General features: G+C 42.7%; 1 protein-coding gene across 1 annotated transcript in view; it reads right to left on the bottom strand.

Moving 5' to 3' along the window:
- The window catches only part of LOC138566774 (cytochrome P450 2A13-like), a 300,408-nt gene that overhangs the window by 150,102 nt on the left and 130,551 nt on the right, over nt 1–19,755 (bottom strand). Inside the window, exon 5 of the mRNA XM_069644422.1 lies at nt 1,581–1,757. Coding sequence (XP_069500523.1) covers nt 1,581–1,757 — 177 coding nt within the window. The remainder of the gene's footprint in view (nt 1–1,580; nt 1,758–19,755) is intronic.

Below are 19,755 nucleotides of genomic sequence, written 5' to 3'. Positions count from 1 at the left end.
TATCCAATGTCTACTTTGTCTGCCATGGTTTCTTTATTTCTTCACCCACCTACCCCCAGGCCTCTGGGCTGCTCTTCCCTTCTCCCTTCTCAAATGTCCTGCAATTAATGTCTCTTCTTTCTTTCCCAGCCTATCTCCAGCCTATGCGCTGCTCTTCCACTTTTCCCACCTGATTTTCTGCTTTTTCATCCTCTTTTCCCTCCCTACCTTGCTCAAACCCTCTATGCTACTTTTTCCCTGTCCTGTCCTGCATTGTCTGCCTTCCTAGGCTTGGACTGGAAACCTCCACACCAATGGGCAATGAAAATACAAAAAAATGTTTTGATCTTGCTGGAAACACAATGGGCCTCATTACGAGCATGGCGGTAGCCGTGCCTGTATGGCAGGCACGGCTACCACCATGCTCGCTACCGGCACCGCCTCCCGCGATTGGGCAATAACAGCCCATTACAAGATGAAGGGGCCGGTAATTGCCCATTTGCGGGAGGCGGTAATGCCAGGCTCCCGATCCCCATTCTGCCCATTAAGGCAGAATGGGGGTCAGGAGCATGGTTGCACCGGCACCGTTGATAACAGTGCCGGTGCAATCACGAGTTCTGCTCGTGGGTGCCACACAGCCAGCCAGGTAAGACCTGGCGGGCTGTCAGGGACCCGCGAGGGAAACTCAGAATAAGGTGGTGCGGTTATGGACGGTGCCGGTTCCATACCAGCACCGTCCATACCGTACCACCAGGGTCGTAGTGAGGCCCAATGTTTCTTTATGGCAAAATGGAAAACTATGAAAAGAGCAACAGAAGGTGGATTGAACGTGAAACATTGCATTGCTTGAATTTAGAACATATATGCTATATACGTCATCAACTAAAAGGGACTGTGCCTCTTTATGAGGTTGGAGGTAGTCTTGCCGGTAAAAACTCCATTGCCGGGTGCCGGTGTCTGTCAGTCCCCATTCCTATTTGAGCCCAATACAACTGTACCAGTGCATCTGACTTGCTGTGCTCGTGGGTGCCGCTCTGCCCGCCAGGTCAGACCTGGCGGGTTGACAGGCACCCGCGAGCCCAGCTCGTAGTATGGCGGCACGGTAGCAAAGGTGCTGTTAGCGCGGTTGTCACCGTACCACCATACTTGTAATGAGGCCCACTGTCTTTAAAAAAAGAGAAAGCATCATTTAGTGAAGGATTGCTGTTTGATGAACTGAAATTTAAAGGTGTTAATATGTGTTCATTGAACATGTTTCTGCAATTATTTACATTTTAAAGAATAGCTCTCAACTGCAATAAAGAAACAAAAAAAATCAGTTGAAGTAATTGTGTACGATGTAAAACCTAATCAGTAGCAACATTTGGGACATTACTAAACAGATTACGATGGACATGAATAAGATCACCCATGACAACATTGGCAACATCACTGGTGACATCATACATAGATTCTTCAATAACATCAATGTTCACATCACTGCTTACATCACACTCACATCAACAGTTTCCTGAAACTATTTTAGCTTGATCGTGCTATCTAATAAGGCAAGTACTCCCACATTCGCACAAATACAATGCAGAGTTTAGAAATCACGATACCTGCTCTTTTCGGATCAGGTAATAGTCAATGAAGTCCCGGGGTGAATTTACATCAAGTGTTGCCTGGTTCTCCGTCACTCTCTCCATAAGAAACTCTTCGAAGCCTACAAATATCTTGAACAGTTTGTTGTGAGGGCCAGGCAGGTAATACATGATTCCAGGATACATTTCATAGAGCTGTACGGGTGGAAACACAAAAGAGCATTTACAAAAAAGTGCCTTGCATCTCAAGTTTGGAAGATTTTAGCGATTGAAGGGGTTTTAACCACTAGTCCTGTCATGTCGTTTAGGTTGCTCATTGGTTGGCGCACTTCCTCTTTTCAATGGTGCTGGCATAGGGGTGATTATATGACCATAATGCACATGTTCTTAAATCTCTGAGAAATGTGTTATAATTATACATGCAGATGATCTTGCTGCTTAACTGCATAACTGTGTCAACAGTTCCAGGCACAGCGCAGGCCTGCATAAAGAGTGGGTGGTCAGAGACCCTGGAGGTCGTCAATGTCCACAATTGAACCATTAAGGGAGATATCTCTCAGAGTGAAGCTGTATCATAAACCCTAAGAGGCCATTATGCCTTTTATAATATCAATGTCAGAAATGTCTTTTGCAGAAACAACCCTTTACGCAGGTGATATCAGGAACGGCTTGTAGGCATTATGAATGTATCTCTGCTTGTATGATAAAGGGGAAGACAGACAGTATTTTCCCTATTAGTGTTAACGTTATAATGCCTGCAGGCTGCTCAGGGTGCCACATATCCTGATGTTAGTTAGAATATTTTACCTGAGGCATATAAAACATATTTACATCATGCTGTACATTTTATCTGCTCCATATGTTAAACGTCCTATGCAATCTGAAGACACATGTGGTATAGATATGATGAAAATGCAATATGTCTGAAGATACTGGCTGTGGGTTATTTGTGAAATGTAAAACGCATTTGCATATCTTTTTTGGAAGGTTCAAATAAAGATATAGCTCAGCAGTAGTTCAAACCGTTGCTGTCCCGTAGAGAGAAATGCACTGAAGAACCAGTAATGATGGGCTTGTGCATTAACCATCAAGGAGGTCAGCACCTGGGAATCAAGTTGTCCATGTTAATACTCCCCTTGTTGGTCCCCTCTATCTTTTTGTCTCATAATTTGAAAGACTGTGCTATTATTTTCACTTACAGGACAGACACGTTTCAACATCCTAGGGGAGGCAGAGTTTAAAAGAAAGGTGTGAGAAAACATTTTGCCTCATAATCATAAGGGAGTACTGCATGTGCTATTTTAACAATAACACATGAGGTTAATACCTTATCCAGCCATAAGCCCTTCCAGAAAGTCTGATTGTCCTTACAAATATTGTATGCTATTTCAGTGTATTTTGTATGGCCGTCCTGTTTTGAGAAAATAATTTCAAGAGCCTCTTAAATCTTGTTATTTGCATGCTGAGAGACTAGTGAGACTTTATTTTATGGTATCCCTACACATTATCCCCACCAAAAATATTGCAGTACATATGGTCGTTTGTCTCAGCATAGGCGATATTTTTGGGTGGGATAATTTGTGGGAGCGGGGGTGTCCCCCGCACATTTAACAATAATGCAGGGGTTGCGGGGGTGTCCCCATCAGGGCCCATGGCTCAATATTGCAGCAAAAATGTGGCGATATTTTTGTATTGCAATATTTTTGCGGGGGTATTAACACATGCAACCTACTTTATGTAGAATAATATTGTCACATGATTACTGATTTTCAAAATCCACTCCTGTAATTTCTACTTGGTGTATACTTTACCCTAAACCTCCACTTCCCTGTTAGGAAGTACCCATAGTGATCTTGTACAAATTACTTCGTCTCAATGAACTTTCCCAAAATAATCCAATATCACCCTAATGTTGAGGGATTCCTCAAACATGAACCTCAGATAAATTGCTTGAAGTCTAAAATGCTTCCACAGGGTTTATAGGTGGGCACGTGTCTGTAACTCCTGCTCAGACTCAGGCAGCTTTTAGACAGGCAGGAGGTTGTTGCTGGAGGCAGGAATAGAATATTTAGTTAAGTGTAGGGATATTTACGGAAGTTGGAGTAAGAAGGGTAGTCAGAGGTAGTGAGTGGCACAGAACAAGTAAAAGAGTGAGATTTAACATTTGTTTTGTGTGACACTTATGCGAAAAGCCCTGAGCCGAGGGGCGATAGCGTGTCAGGTAAGGCCCCCAGGGCCCATAGTTAACAAAGGCCACAGGGCATTACCTGACACGGTAATGCCCCATGGCAAGGGGCTTATTGCTATTACTACCCTGGCCCGTTAGACCGAAGTACTAATAGTGTTTTTGTCTTGGTTGGGAGACGCTTTGCGTATCGCAACCATAAAAAATATATAAAATGGCCACCACGGATTGGGAAACATAGTCTGTTCTCCCTTTCCTTGGCGGTCATAGTAAACAAAGAAGATGGCCACCATGGAACACGAGAAGGGACTACACGTCGTCTCTTCTCTGTTTCCATGGCGGTCATTAAAACAAAACAAAAAAGTAAACAATAAAAATGGCCGCCACATAGTCCCTTCTCACTTTCCATGGGCGCCTGACATGTGAATGAGAAGGAAATGCGAGGCACCAGGTAAGTCCTTGTCTGTCGCGTAATGCCCTTGAGCAATGAGCGGTTGTTACAAGCTCATTGACCCTCGCTGGGTACTAATTTCACTAAAATGGAGTGGGTTAATAACACAGATGTTTTCTCCATAGATATGGGGTTGACACACCAGTCAGTGTCCATCTCTTGAAGTGAATGATGCAACATGTGTCATCAGGTTACACTTAGCAGGAGGATCCAGGAATGACTGTGGGCAACTTGTGGGAGCGTCACACTTGCCTGATTTTGTTGACAGGGAGAAGCACAGAATCATGCATGTGTGTTACAGGTAGGCTTTCCAGTTTTCAGTTAAATCTGTGTAACCATGGAAAAACACCACAAGGAGAAAAAAAATGCCTCCCGGAGACACACTAGTGGTATCTTAGTGTGAACAAGGATGGGAAGAGGTGTGGGGGGTGAAGGGCCCTACAAGCCACCCAGTATGGGTTCACTGATTGCTTCCTCTACTTCCCGCTGATCTCATTCAAAAACACTGCATATTCTGTGTTACATAGTTATATTGTATAAAAAAAATATTTATCAACGGTTAGTAGCTATTTTGAGGAATTGCAGAACATGTTATCCATTTTTGTGTCTGCCGATTCACATCTCAAAAATGGCCTTAAGACCTCACAGCAGTCCTTGGCCAGTGACAAATGTTTGCATTTACAAAAATAGTTTCACATGGATTGTCCAGTTTCTCTATTTGTGCCCCCAGCCCCTCATTTTGCCCCGCCCTCTTATGTAGTGTTTGAATAAGACAAGCAGATAACAACAAATATATCTTACATCTTTTATTGTACAGGACTGTGACCATGAATTCACACACCCCTCAAAATAAACATATCTCAACATTGACCACAGTTCTTCAAAATAGCCTGTGACTAGTGACAAATACATTTGTTTCAATTAAACAAGGATGCACAATTTATTTTGCAGCATACATTTGTGTGCCTGCAGGCTGCCAGTGTGGCTAATCCAATACATGTAGTGCTAGAATAAAACACACACAGGAACTGTAAATTCTCTGTTAAATCCTTTAATGTTGTAAAATAAAATTTTTGTCAGTAGAGAGGGCCTGTTTTGACAAATTATAGCAAACGATTAGCCATTTTTGCAAACACTCCAAAAATGAAAATTATCCTGAAATTTGCCATATTTCCTCTAAACAGCCCCAGACCACTGACAAACACTTTTTTCCTTTTACAAATACAAACATAATAACATTGTAATTGCATTATCTGAATGCATACGCCCAGGCTCGTTGCTTCAATTTCTGCCCACATGTTGCGATAAGGCAAGCAACAGATGAGAGAGAGAGAGGTGAGTGTCAAAGGAGTTGGTGACATAGTACATTGTTGCACAGTATTGCTACACTTTTAAGGCCCTTTCTACACCAGCGCATTGCCGCCCTGCCAACCCTCCCCAGTCTTGAATGCCTCATCAGCATATTTCTTTGCACCTAAGACTTGAAAGTACTGTTACAAAATTCAAACATAATCATTTAGTCTCACACTGCTTTGTATGCTGATACATTCAGACTTCTGTTCAAGATGGGGAATGTATATTTGCCAGAGTGGTTTGATATGATTTGTGTAGAGAGTATTATTGAAAGATAAAAACACCAGATTCTATGTTTCGTACTAGGCTGATATCCCTGCATCAGTACTTAACTGAAGTATGATCCTATGCCAATCATTGTATCTCACTATGACTTATACATGAAAAGCAGGGTATCCCTACAAAATATCCCCACCAAAAATATCGCCATACCTATGGCCATTTGTCTCGCCATAGGCAATATTTTTAGGGGGATAATTTGTGGGAGCGAGGGTTGCAGGGGTGTACCCCGCACATGTTAAAATAATGCAGGTGTTGCTGTAGTGTCCCCCGCAGGGTCCAGGGGTCAAAATTGCTGCAAAAATTTGGCGATATTTCTGTATCAGAATATGTTTGCCGGGATATTAACACATGGAACCTTAGAATTGATTATTTCCTCAATGTTCTCTAGAAACAAAATGACCCACTAATTCTATTTCTCCATAATTATTAGCATTAACCATTTCCATGTGCCTGGAGACCACACAAATGGCAGCGGTGCACAATTTGAACCAACATAACATAATAGATGCAGCAGGTTAGCATCACAGGCTGTGCCACGTCAGGCAGCGCTCGATGATGACTCATGACAGCAACATTGGTTTCCTGAAGGCCTGCAGAGCTCTAATCAATTTTTCGGAGGTGAGCAACTTGGGAATGATCACCCTTCGAATTCGCTAGTTATTTGCCCCTTCGCTCTGGCATATGACCGCCAAGTTCCTTAATGACAATCTGTGCCACAAATTTGAAAACTGCATGGTGCCCTCATGCCTCATTCTTTATTTTACATTGAACCTTCCTGCTCCAAGATGGCTGCAACACACCACGCAGTTTGCTCTGGATTCCCTGCCAGTGCATTATTCTTCCTGTCCTATGGGGAACCAACAGGCGAAAGCCAGCCCCCACAACAAGGCCAACATAAAGCCTCCTGTCTGAGCCTGTGTGGGCCTTGGCGAGCCGGGCCCCCCCACCCAACATTTGTGCTCCATTAAACCATGCAGCAGCCGCTTCCTACACCCTGCTCCCAAATGAACTTGGTCCTGGACCTGTTTGCAACCCTTTTGGATCACATGAGTGATGGCTGAACTTTTCCACTGCATCCTCCTCTACACCTGAATCTTAACTCTTGTCTTTTTCACTCTGCCTCTCTACCTCTCCTCCCTACTCTGCTTCTCTCACTGAACTTGTATTCTTTAAACATTGTTTTTTGTGGTTGTGCTTTTACATCTTGCACCCTTTCTATGCACTGCCCTCATTGTGATCTTTTTTGAATACATTCCTGGCACCCCCACCTATTGCTCTGCATGTGCGCCCTCCTTATCTACGAGGCCTAATAGAGTACCTGCCAGGACTGTGCAGTGCAGCCCACCCTTTGTTTTTATACTTTCCTCCTTACATCTGCAGCCACTTAGTTCTATGTACCTAGTGTGCCTCACCCTGCCACCCTTTCCCCTTCCCCTCCTGCTACATGTCTCATGCACTTATCACTATCAGAAATGCTGTTCAGGCATGTATGATAGACTCATTGCCCTGTTTGTCTTACCCTGCCACCCCTCGACCCTATCTCCTTTTTTTATGTATATCTCTTGCATTTTTTAAATGACTGTTAGACATGTCAAATAATTATGTCATATTTTTGTAAATAGTTTGGATTCCTCTTTGTTCTATGTTGTACCTCCAAATACAATTGAAAAGCATTGTGTATAGGCGCCATATAAATAAACATATCATATCATATCATAGCACTTGCCCTTTCTGAATGTTCCATTGCATATCAAGAATGTCAGCTCTGTTTACTTATCTACTCACCCTCCCTGCATTGGAGTGATTTGAAATGCTTGTGTATAATGCACTATATGAATGACCAATACATATATAAATACATATTGCATTTTGCTTTCCATGATGCCACTTTCTGTAACATAATTTTCTATGATTCCACACTGATGTCAATACATATGCAAATTAGGCCCCCTACACTTCCTTTGCCACACAGGCCCTTACACATCATCAAACCTGCCCTGGATATTGATAAATGACATCAGTCTGTACAAAGAATTCCCTACATTCCTTTTAGGGTCAGGGTCTTACTGACAGCTTTCTCAGCAAAAGTGTTCTGACTTTCCCTTTTGAGAGACTGTTTGCTCAATATCCTGTACATTGAGAACATTGCATATCCCATGATATTAATATTTTTTGAAGTATGTATGTTAATAAACAAATGATGTTCATATACACTGGAACAACGTTGCTGCACTAAATTATATTTTGCATAAAATGTATAAACACTGATATGCATAGATATTTACATTATGTGAAAACACTGGACAAACACAAATGAAATTGACAAAACAAACTCTGAAAACCAGAAACCCTGGTATAATGCCAGTCAGTTGCCATCTCTTGATGTGAATGGACAAGACACATGTCATCAGGAAAAACCTTGGAGGATGAGCTAGAAGATCCCAGATTCCCCAATGGTAGCTTGTGGGTGAGTCACACACATCTAATTGTGCTGGGAGAGAGCAGCAGAGATTCAGGGACGCAGGCTAAATGCCAGTCAGTATCCATCTGCCAGGTGCAAGTGGATCACGGTCACCTGGTCTAAGCCCGGCCCACCTGTCAATCACTTTAAACTGTTGGTGCCTTACTGGTTTGTCACCATTTTTCCCTACTTAAGTAGCCCTCCAGCCTTTTTTCCATTGCAGTTGGTGAGCAGGTGCAAGTGGATTTAGGTCACCTGGCCTAAGCACCATCCACCTTCTTAGCCCTGCCTCTTCCTTTATGCACTTACCTCTTAGATCAAGGGCGTCTCTCATCCAGGCGTCCGAAGCAAATGGCAGATGAAGAAAGGACAATTCCTGTTTGGGCCTGTTCGGACCAGGAGGAACCAGGACCTGGACCCTGCAAAGACAACAGGTAAGCATGCGCCAACATGTGTTTTCTCCCTCTGTCCGCACAGGCCATCCCCACCATCATCAGGCAACTCCAACTACTCCGGTGCTGGGTTGAGGACAGGTGCTCTGTAGCACAGTAAGTTGTGAATTTGTAAATGTTTTATTCTCGTGTCGTAGCGTGTGTTTGCCTGCTCCCCCCTTCCGCTGCCCGGTTGCTTCATTGTTCGTTGCGACTCTTCCCTCTCTTCTTCCCACCGTACTCCCATTGTTTGTGGGCCCTTTAAGTTGGCCACCCAAGGCACCCCTGCCGTGGCAGCCTCCTCGGTCAAGGATCAGAGGCTGAGGACTGCTCCAGCGGTGTCTGCTAGAGTCCACTGTTGTAGCGTGTAGGTTGCAGTCGTCGACCTACTGCGACTGATCAGGTTAGTAGAATCTGGGTGTGTTGTACTGTGCTGTGCTCAAAAACATGCCTCTTTACCCCTTTCAGGGAAAGTCGAATGTGGGTGTTTCTGCATTACGGTAACTGTGGCATTGTTGCTGGTTCTCTCAAGGCATGTTGTTCAATGTTGTGAGTTACTTGTTCCCCTCCTGTGTCTTCGTTTACTGTGACCCCGGCCCCTTCTTCATCCTTCCCCTGCACATTCTGAGTTGTGCCACATGGCTGTGCATCTCTCTCTCTTCTCTCATCCCCTTCTCCAGCACCTAACTTCTTTGCACCCCGTATGGTGCTCTCTGTCTCTCCCATCTTCTATAACTGCTACTCTATCTATTACCCTATCCTTCTCACTAATCTGGAAGGAAGACGTTCAAGAGGGACATCCTGGTCTCCAACCCAGATCTCCCTTTAGCTGATACCTACACTAGTGCTTCCTCCAGACAGACTCTCACTGACATCCTCTTTGTCATCCCCTCTCCAGACCTAAGGACACTTCACATGGTATCTGTTCTCTCTCCTTTCTCCTCCTCTCCCATTAAGAGCGGCACTAGGTGGGAGGTCCTCTTGGCCCCTTTCCACTCCTACAATACCATCATTAATGTCTATCTGAACGACACTGTCGTGGTTCAGTGCCTTCAGCCCAATCTCCTCCTTTTTCCTGTATCTTATCAACTTCCTTCCGTCTCCTGCTGCTCCTTCCATCACCTTTATGGTACCCTCATCTTCCTCCTCTGCCCACCCTTGGGCCCCATTACCACCTCTGCAGGGTGTACCTTAAGCCTGTACCCCTCCACAGAAGTCTTTTAAATGTGGCAACCTGCTCCATGTCTCTACTCTCAACTCTTGTTCTGCTGTCAAACTCTCATCTGACATCTGTTGCATCCCCAAAGAACTCAACCTAGATGTCCTTGCTCTCACCGAGACATGGTTTACGGCCAGTTCTGTCACATGTTTTGACACTATCCTCCCTGTGGGCTACAAGATCATCTCCAAACCCAGAACCAACCGTCCCGGAGATGGAGTTGCCCTGATCTTTACGGAGTGGGCCCCAGCCTCTGTCATCCCTACACAGGCCTTCTCCTCCTTCGAATGCCTAGTCTGCAGGCTATCTATCTCTCCTGGCCTATCTGTAACTGTGGCCACCATCTACTGGCCACCTGGCCAGGTTGCGCTCTTCCTCGCTGAATGAGTAGACCTCTCCTCTTCTCTCCTTGCCTCTACATCTCAACTTCTACTCAGAGATCTCAACAGCCACCTGGATGCTTCCAATCCCTCCTCTGAGCTTTCCTGCAATGTTTGCAACACTTTCTGTCTTTCCATTCTCCCTTCTGGCCCAACACACTCTGCCAGACATACTTTGGATGTTATCATCACCTCGGAAATCCCTCTCTCTAACCCTCTCGCCACTCCTCTCTCTTGGTCTGACCACTTTCTACTCTCCTCTCATCTGAAACACTTTACCCCTCAGGCAAAGCTCCTTCTTCAGCACTGCCACCTACCTTCTCGGCCATTTGGACCATGAAGCATGTGTCAGTGGATAACATTTCTTCTAATTTCTCTGCTCCTCCTACACCTGTGACTGACTGAGACCCCAACACAACCCTTTCTAATCAGCATTTTTCCATTTCTAACACCCTGGAAATTCTTGCCCCTGTCATGAGAATCCAGCTGAAGCCTACCACAAGTGCAACTTTTGGTATGATTCCAACTTCGCCGTCCTGAAACTCAAGTGCAGAATGGCTGGGAGGAAGTGGAGGGCTTCGCGCACATCCTCTGACAATCTGGCCTGCAGCCTGCTTCAAAAGGCAATACAAACTCTTCAGATCTGCCAGAGGCACAGAAACTGCTCTCCTGAAAACCCAGGAAGATTTGCACATCTGTACCTTAATCCTCTTTTATGTCTGTAACCCTCTATTAAGTTCTTGCACCTAGTTACCAAAGGGTTCGGTGTGCGTTACAAATAAATAAACTAAACTAAACTAAATTAAACTAACCTTGATTCAGCATTCTTTCTGTCCTCATCCTCCTTGATCTTTCCACTGCTTTCGACATGGTCAACCACGCCATCTTGCTCAATCAACTCGGTGAGAACCTGAGCATCACGGATCAGGCCCTGGAGTGGCTGATCTCCTTTCTCTTCGAACCAGTCCTCCCAGGTCCAACTTGGTCCCTTTCTCTCCATCACCTCTCTCTATACATGTGGCATTCCCCAGAGCTCTATCCTCTCACCGTGGTTTTTCAACCTCTACTTGGCCCCTTTGGCCCACCTGATCTCTACCTTCTACGATTGAGGATTGGTGCACCTCCAATGATCTCTGCCTTAATACCAGTAACACAGAGATGCTTCTCAGTGGGACTCCTGTCCCTGATTTCCCTCTCTCACTCTGGCCACCCGCCTTGAGCCCTTTTCCTTCACCTTCCAGCGAGACAACAAACCTTGGTGTCATCTTCGACTCCACTCTCTCCTTCTCTCCTCACATCTCGAACGTCACCAAGAAGTCCCACTACCAGCTGCACCTCCTCAAAGGGACTCTTCCCAATCTCACTTTTCCCCAGAAGCTCACTGTCTCCAGAGCCCTAGTTGTCTCTAGGCTGGACTACTGCGACAGCCTCTTTCTCAATTTGCCTTCCTCTACTCTCTGTCCACTGCAACTAATCCAGTGCAGGACTGCAAGACTTATCCTTGACCTCAAGCCCAGGGATCATATCACTCCAGTCATGAAATCCTTCTACTGGCTTCAGGTGGCTGCAAAGATCAAGTTCAAGACCCTTTGCATTGTCCACAAGGCTTTCTGGGGCCGGGTCAGCACAACATCCAATGCTCTCTTCCAAAACACCTTCCTTATCGAGCCCTTCACTTAGCTACGTCTAACTTTCTAAGGGTTAGACGCTTCACCAGGCAGAGAGTAGGGTGTAGATCTCTCTCCTCTGCAGGTGCCTCCCTCTGGAATGGCCTCCCTGCTCCTCTGAAACTTGAGTCAGACAACCTGAAGTTCCGGAAGCAGCTCAAGACTTTCCTCTTCTCCTCTGATTTCTCTCTCTCCTTCCCCTATTGACCTACCTGTCTGCTGTACCAACTGGGTGCTTGGCTACCCCGAGAGTCTCACTGGGTACCAGGCTCTTTCTTGATCAGTCAGCCGTGCACTGCCTCCGGGCCTACCATGCACTTACGGGCTGTAACCGTATCCCTACAGTCCATTGTTCGTCTTGCACTACCCAGAGCTGCACTGCCCTGGCTGCCCTTACTCAGAGCATTTCTGCCCTGTTTTCCCCTCCCGTCTCCCTTGCATGCCCCACTTCCTTTACCCTTGCACTTCTAGTGCTTGCACTTGCACAATCTGTATGACAAAAGGCCTAGTAAGATCATTTGTTTTGTCCTCCCTATGTCTCCCCTTCCTTGTCTTGTCGTGCCTAGAAATATTTCTGTACATGCACTTTATTAATGACTTATCATATCATATCATCTCTTCTTTCAAGTTAACAAGACATGTACCATCATGTGATAAATAGGATGAGGAGAGGGTGGAGCTGGGAATCCCTAGGGCACTTTGTGGGAGGGTCACACTTGCCTGTTTTTGTTAGGATAATGCAGTATAGACTCAGGAAGGTGGGCAGCATGCAAATCAGTGTCCCTCTCTTGGTCCAAGTGGGTGAGGCATGTGCAATTGGGTGATTCTTGGGGAAGGGAGTGGGAGGAGGTGGGATTCCCTGGGATCTGCCTATTAGAAATTCACACTTACCTGATATTGCTGGGTGGGAACAGCACATATTCACTTATGTGGGTGACACACCAGTCAGTGTCCATCTTGTGATTTGAGTGGACAGGGCGTAGGCAATTAGGTGACCTCTGGGAGAGGAGCATGAGGGGCCAGGAATCTTGTTGAACCTTGTGGGAGAGTCAAACTCACTAGATTGTTCTGGGAGGGAGCAGTAGAGATTTGAGGAGGTTGGCAAGCACACAGTTGGAAAAATAAATGTGCAACACAGTGTCCGCATCATCATATCACATTGGGGATCTTTTCTTCCTGAATTAGAGATACTATAAAATATATTAAATATTGAATCTCCATTTTGATAATTCCTTATGTCTTTTTCAAGATTGTTCACCTATGGAAGAATCTGAACGGAAAGGTAAAGAATTAAGTAGCTGGCTAATGGCTAATACACACCAAACTAGGCTGCTTAACAGGGCACTCAATGAATCCAGACATATCCCCAAATCCACAACTTTAGAAACACATGACAGAAGAAGGTTGCAGGATATCACCATGTGTGTCTTTACTTTTTCCAATTAGACAGTAGATCAAGAAAACCGATTTGGAACAGTATAACTGAGAAAGTCACAGTTTGCCTTCAAAGATGCAAACAAACTGTGATGAATTAGTACACCTGTGACATTACGGGGCAAATTAGATTTCTGAAATGCAGACGGAACTACAGCAAACTGGGTGGCCAATAGGGCACGTAACCTTTGTGAAATTTGGTATTTGTAAACACACAACAAAGAGACAAGAACAGTAATGCAGCTAATGTCTTATATCTAGTCAGTTGTCCATGCAAATTAAGATATGATCATTATTACAAGATTAATGTGAAAATGAACCTTAGCACATACATGTTGGATTGGCATCAAAAAAGGGGTCCACCATGGTTGATCTTTTTTATGTGAAACAGTGTATTATAAGCACTTGAATGAACAAGTCAAAAAGCCACCAAGTAGAGGGGAGGGGACACAGCCAGCCTGCTAATTCAAAACATGTATTATCATACTCCAGCCCCATACAGAAGTGCTCAATGGCAATATAGTTTGCAATAAATTGGTGATCTAAAGATAGGACTGGAGAGTTGCTACTAGGTGAAACAGAATGGTTGCTATTATCTTTACAACCATAATGTCTAACCTTATCATGAAATTATATCCTAACCCCTTTTTTTACAGGAATAGAAGAAGGCTACTCAATAGTCAATCTAAACAGGCGTAACTTTGATTGAGGGCTGTAGAATTAAAGGCCACCCCAGCATTATTATATTTATAAAAATATGCAAATGTAAAATCAATGATTCCAACATTTTTTTTTTAATTGTGTATATAGTTATAAAACTGTAACCCAAATACTTAGCACTAAATGTACACATATATAACAGATAGTACAAAAATGAGACAGTCCATCGATTTACATAATAAAATCCAATTGCAGCATACAAAGGGAAAAAGGAAAAAAAGGAAAAAATAAAAAAATACCTATCCCCAATATCAATACAATTTCATATAAGGTATAATAAAACAATTAATACATTCATCTAAATTCAGCAACATCAAGGATATGACAATTTAAACACATATTTTGCACTTGCACTTGTTCATATATGCCAACCAATTTGACAGTGCATAAGGAAGTAAGTAGGTGACCATATTGATCCTACCAACAAAAAAAAGAAAAATTGATGGGATATTAGAGATCTGATAGCAATTTTGCTTCCTCTTCAAATTTTATCAGGTACTTATTTACGTTTTTTAAACCCGTGTGATGTCAATTGTTAAGCCACAACTATTGCCAGACAGACACCTTAGTCAGAATACATCATTCGAGATACATTCCAAATGTTCCCACATATTTAGTCAAGTAGCATTCATATACCGGTCTCATAGTTGGGCAGCTTGTCAAGCCATATCTAGCAGACTCAATTGTTTGCATATCAAGGGAAATTCTACAGTTCCTTTCTTCTAGTGGGATACCCATCCAGGCCCCTTTGATCTATAGAATATCCAATCAATTTAGCTTTATATTCAAAAATATTCTACGATTGGCCAAGTAGAGCAATAGTTTTATATAAACTTGCGGCTGTTTGTAGGTAAAGGACATCCTAGAAGAGAATTTCAAAGACCTCATGCTGGCAATTTTTTCATGGCTCATCACCCAAACCCATTTTTCCATGCAATCTTTAAGTGATTTAAGCACAGCGCCTTCTCCATGCTCCCAGTTGGGTGTCGAGCCAATTCTATCAAAAATTGCTCATTTGTTGCTTTACATTTCTGCAATGCAACACAGTTACTACTCTTCAATGATAATTTGAGGATGAACAAGAGAGAGTTAGAACCAGAGTATTGATCTTGATATACAGCTTACTTCTGTTAAACTCAATAAGAGAAGACAGAGAAGTCAACCACATCTCTAGTCTTACTGCTTCAATAGGGGTATAGTTAGTAATTCCAAGTATCCTTCTCCAGATAAGTCCTTCCATATGATCAGACCAAGAAGACCAATCTGAGTAGGATGTTTATAAAGCATATAAGAAAGCTGCAGATAATTTCTCTTTATATATGTTTAGGAGGCAGAGTAAACTATACCCAGCAGTCTGCTTTGAGAAGGACATAACAGCTGCCATAGTTGGCAGTATTTTTACTGTCTTATTTTGCTGTACTATCTCATTCACTCTAGTTTTTCCTGAAGTTACCTCATGGCCCAGATACTAATATCAAGTGACCCTTTTGAAATTACCCAAAGGGCAGGCTATTATGGCCTTTTTGCAACACTTCCGTCCAACAGCCATAAATTGAGTTTTTCCAAGATTAATTTTCAGGCCATTCAACTCAGCATAAGTAGAAACAGCCTAAGCACTATGTCTGATGCCCATGTAGGTGGTATCTAATATGATCAAATCGCCGGCATAGCCAATCTACCCTACTTTGTTATACCCAATTTTAGGGAATGCATTCAGTTTTTCCACAAAGATGCAGCCGAAATCGGGCAAACACAGATTGAATAATAACAGTGCTAAGGCACAGCCCTGTCTGACACCTTTTCTGACATGAATCAGCCCAGACATCCACCCTTGGTTATTCAGCCTGACTCTTGCCGTATTATCTTCATACATCATTTAACATGCATGCAGAAGGTGTTCACGCATGCCCATCCTTTCCAACTTAGCCCATAGTTTGGATCTATCCACCATGTCGAACGCGGACGAAAAGTCCACGAATAACAGGTATAAGGGAAGATCATCACAGCAGTTGGCTAGTTCAATCAAGGTGTTTACAATAAAGATGTTGTCATTGGTTGAGCATCCCTTTCTATGAAGAATGTTATCTCTGGCTATCCAGGCATTGATCTCCTTAAGTATCAGGGTAAAGAAAATGTTACTTGGGACATCAGTTAAGGCCAGTAGGTGATCATTCTTAGGCTGATCGCGTGGGACATTTTTAAACACGGTTATAATGTGGGATGTACTCCATGAACTAGGCATCACACCACTGTCTACAATCTTATCAAAAAGTGTTACAAAAATATCTGACCAGTACTCAGGGTTGACCTTAATAATTACATTACACAGGCCCTCAGGACCGGGGGCCCTAGAATATTTCAATGTCTTGATAATTGCAATGATATTATCATGGTCTATTATTAGGTTAGAGACAGGTTTTTTTTTTTAGGCGGATCACATCCCCATCAACCTTGTCTGAGAGATATTGTTCCCAGGTTACCCTGTCAATACTGCAAATGAGTTCATGCTTGCCAGTATTAGTAACAGACTTGTAATTGACCCAGAATCTTTTATTGTCCCCATCAAGTAGTATTCGTACCATATTTTGCCAATTGACATGCTTTTCAGAGGCACAATATCTGCAGGTCCAATTCCTGTATACATTTTTTATTTTTCGTTTCATGGAAATAAGTACATCAAGAGATGCATTACTGCAATCTATCGCTCTTAATTCATTATGCATTTGTTTCTTTTCCTTGCATATCACCTTATCAAAAGGGCTCAAATTATACAAGCCCTGCTTCTGAGGGAGAAGTTTAATTCCCATAGACATCAAACCATGCATGCAGGAAGATATCCAACAAACTAGCTCTTCTGCCATTGACATAGACATGTATTCAGCATGCAAACCTCTGCGCCAAGCTCTAGCCACAGCCAGACTTTTATCAGACTAGCCTAATCTATTACCATTAGATGTTACAGTTACTTACCAATCCTATCAAATACCTGGGGCTCTTTTTCCTCTAATATGAGGGTGCAAACCAACATGGCATGGTCACTAAAAGAATTACTAAGGATTTGAAAGTCGACTAATAGGGGGTAGATTTTATCGCTGAGACGCATGTAGTCCAAGGTAGCAGAATACAAACCATTGGACCATGTAAAACCAGTATGTAGCTATTATTACCGAAATCATTCGCTAACTGCAGACCCATATCGGCAATGAAAATTTTCCACCTCTCATTTTTTAAATGGCCTCGGGTAGAAGCATCAGTGTTGGTACTGGAAAATTGAAAATCTTCAATAATATTTGCATTCAGAGCCCCTCCTACTATGAGGTTAACATTACCACCTTTGCATAGTTGTCAATTATACATTCAAAGATATTAAGTTGTAAAGCCACTGTGGAGTCATCGTTCGGAGGATCATATACATTGACCATATGATATGACATTATAAGTTATATATAACGCGCCTGTACACAAGTGTTTCTACATTGCTTGTAAACCAGTGACACAATGATGTCCTTTGAACAGGAGTCCTGCAATATTATATAAACTTGAAAATCCATAATCCCACAGGTCATAATGGACTTTGAAAATGATGTGTACCATGCCAACTACTGCTGAAATAGTGCACGATGTATCAGCAAGTGCTATACTTTGTGCTGCTATGTTAAAAATCTATGCCTATACTAGCATGCCACACTGTTGTGGACACCCGGATAGCGAGATAATTGATCACAATAAGTTGGTTGTAACTTCTTGACATCCAATAAACCGTCACAACAATGTAGACATGCATCACTACCCACAAAATGGCATTGTATACATACCACATGGGGATTAGCCCATGACACGGACCGCAAACAGTTCTGACTAGATGAAGTAATAGTTAGGAGCAAGAGAAGCATTCCTATTCTGAAATAGGCATAGCTATTGTCTGAGATATTTCTCTATGATGTTATGCCTATTTCCTGTGCATTATAGGGAATAAAGAGAACATTTCACTAACATAAAGGAGTTGAAAGTGTGCAGAATAAACAAATACAGACTACAACAGTGTATCTTATATTTAGGGCTAAGAAACGTTGCCTTTATTATTCTCATTGTTAATATCACCAAGCAAGTGAGAACATTCTGGTGCTAACTAAATGTTCTGTTGTGTCTTTTTAGTTTCCTCCTTAGCAGATTCAACATGCACTAATCTATACGAGAATGGAGCTGCCTCTGGATTTGTCTCTTTGAATGGAGTTGTCTCTTTGAACACTGCAAATAAACACCTTAGGTAAGTATGCCTTCATTGATTATAGTTATATTCAGTAAAAAAAACGTAGTTAAAGGGACGTTATGGTTCCAAGTAAAACCGAAATACCCCTGAAATTCCAGTTATGGTAAGCTAAGCAACCATAACTCGCGCCACCACCGTGCACTGCTAAGACTAACACCCAGGACATCAAAGATGACATCACAAATGTGCAGAAATTCTATCCAGATGGCAAGAGCCTCAGAAAAAAAAGAAAAATAGAAAAGACTCTTAGATGAGGAAACAGAAGGTAGTGGAAACAACATGAATTGAAACATGTTACAGTAATGTTCATGTGCAAACAGAGACTGGCTGAACCACCCTGTCATCTCTGCTTTTCCTGGTCTGGGGGATACAACCCCTATTTTAATTTGGAACAGAGGAACCACATAATACTTAAATACCAGACAGTTAGGAGTCAATATGTAAGGTTATTGCCCTTACATCCTGAAAAACGGTGTAATTAACATTACCTGCAGAACCAGTTAATGGTGTAAACTACGATTAGTGTTGTCTCTTTATTTTGACTCCTATAGCAAATCAACATTTTTAATTTTGTTTTAATCACCTATATGTCCTGGTTTACTAATAAAGAAACATAATTGGTTATGGGACATTGATGCACAATGCCTGAGCTTGCAATAAATATTAGATATTCTGGCCCTAAACTTTCTTAGTGGTCTTTTATTCCATGTTTAGACAGATGCCATACCAGTATTCTCTTGGGAGAGAAATCTGATAATCAATGGCAACTGTATATCTTCACACACCCTCTTATTAGAATACATCTTCAGTATTTTCCACCTTTTATGATTATGTCATAATACATTTTTGTTTAACACCAAAGTGTATAAGGGTCTTACTTTCTTCAACAATCAAAGAGGTCCCAGAGTAATTGAAAATTGCATCAGGTATGTGCAATTTGGTACCAGAAAAAACTGTGTGCATACATGGATTTTAGGGCAGAAGCCACATAAGTGCTGGCATTTGGGATATGGTGGGGACATAGAAATACACAGGCTATGCTCTTGTAGATTGCATTTGGGATTTGTTGCAGCAGACTGTGGATAAATTGGTCTTGGTGCCTTACAAACTGGAAAGACAATGCACTTGCCCTACTTGCACATGTCCATCATCTTATGGACACATGTTTTGCCAGTGTTTGTCAGCCGTTCAATGAAATTCTTGCTGTAGCTGGGAAAATTGGCTCCCACTTCAGTTGCACTTGCAATGCCAAAAATCAACTACCCCAACTTCAACTGAGATACGTTGCCACTGCACAAACTGAAGACCACCCTGTCCACCAGTTTGGTAAGAACTATACT

Source organism: Ambystoma mexicanum, chromosome 2p (assembly GCF_040938575.1).
Source record: "Ambystoma mexicanum isolate Mex_15411 chromosome 2p, UKY_AmexF1_1, whole genome shotgun sequence".
NCBI lineage: Eukaryota > Metazoa > Chordata > Amphibia > Caudata > Ambystomatidae > Ambystoma > Ambystoma mexicanum.
Note: the sequence above shows the minus strand (reverse complement) of the source record. Positions and strands in the feature narration are given on the sequence as shown.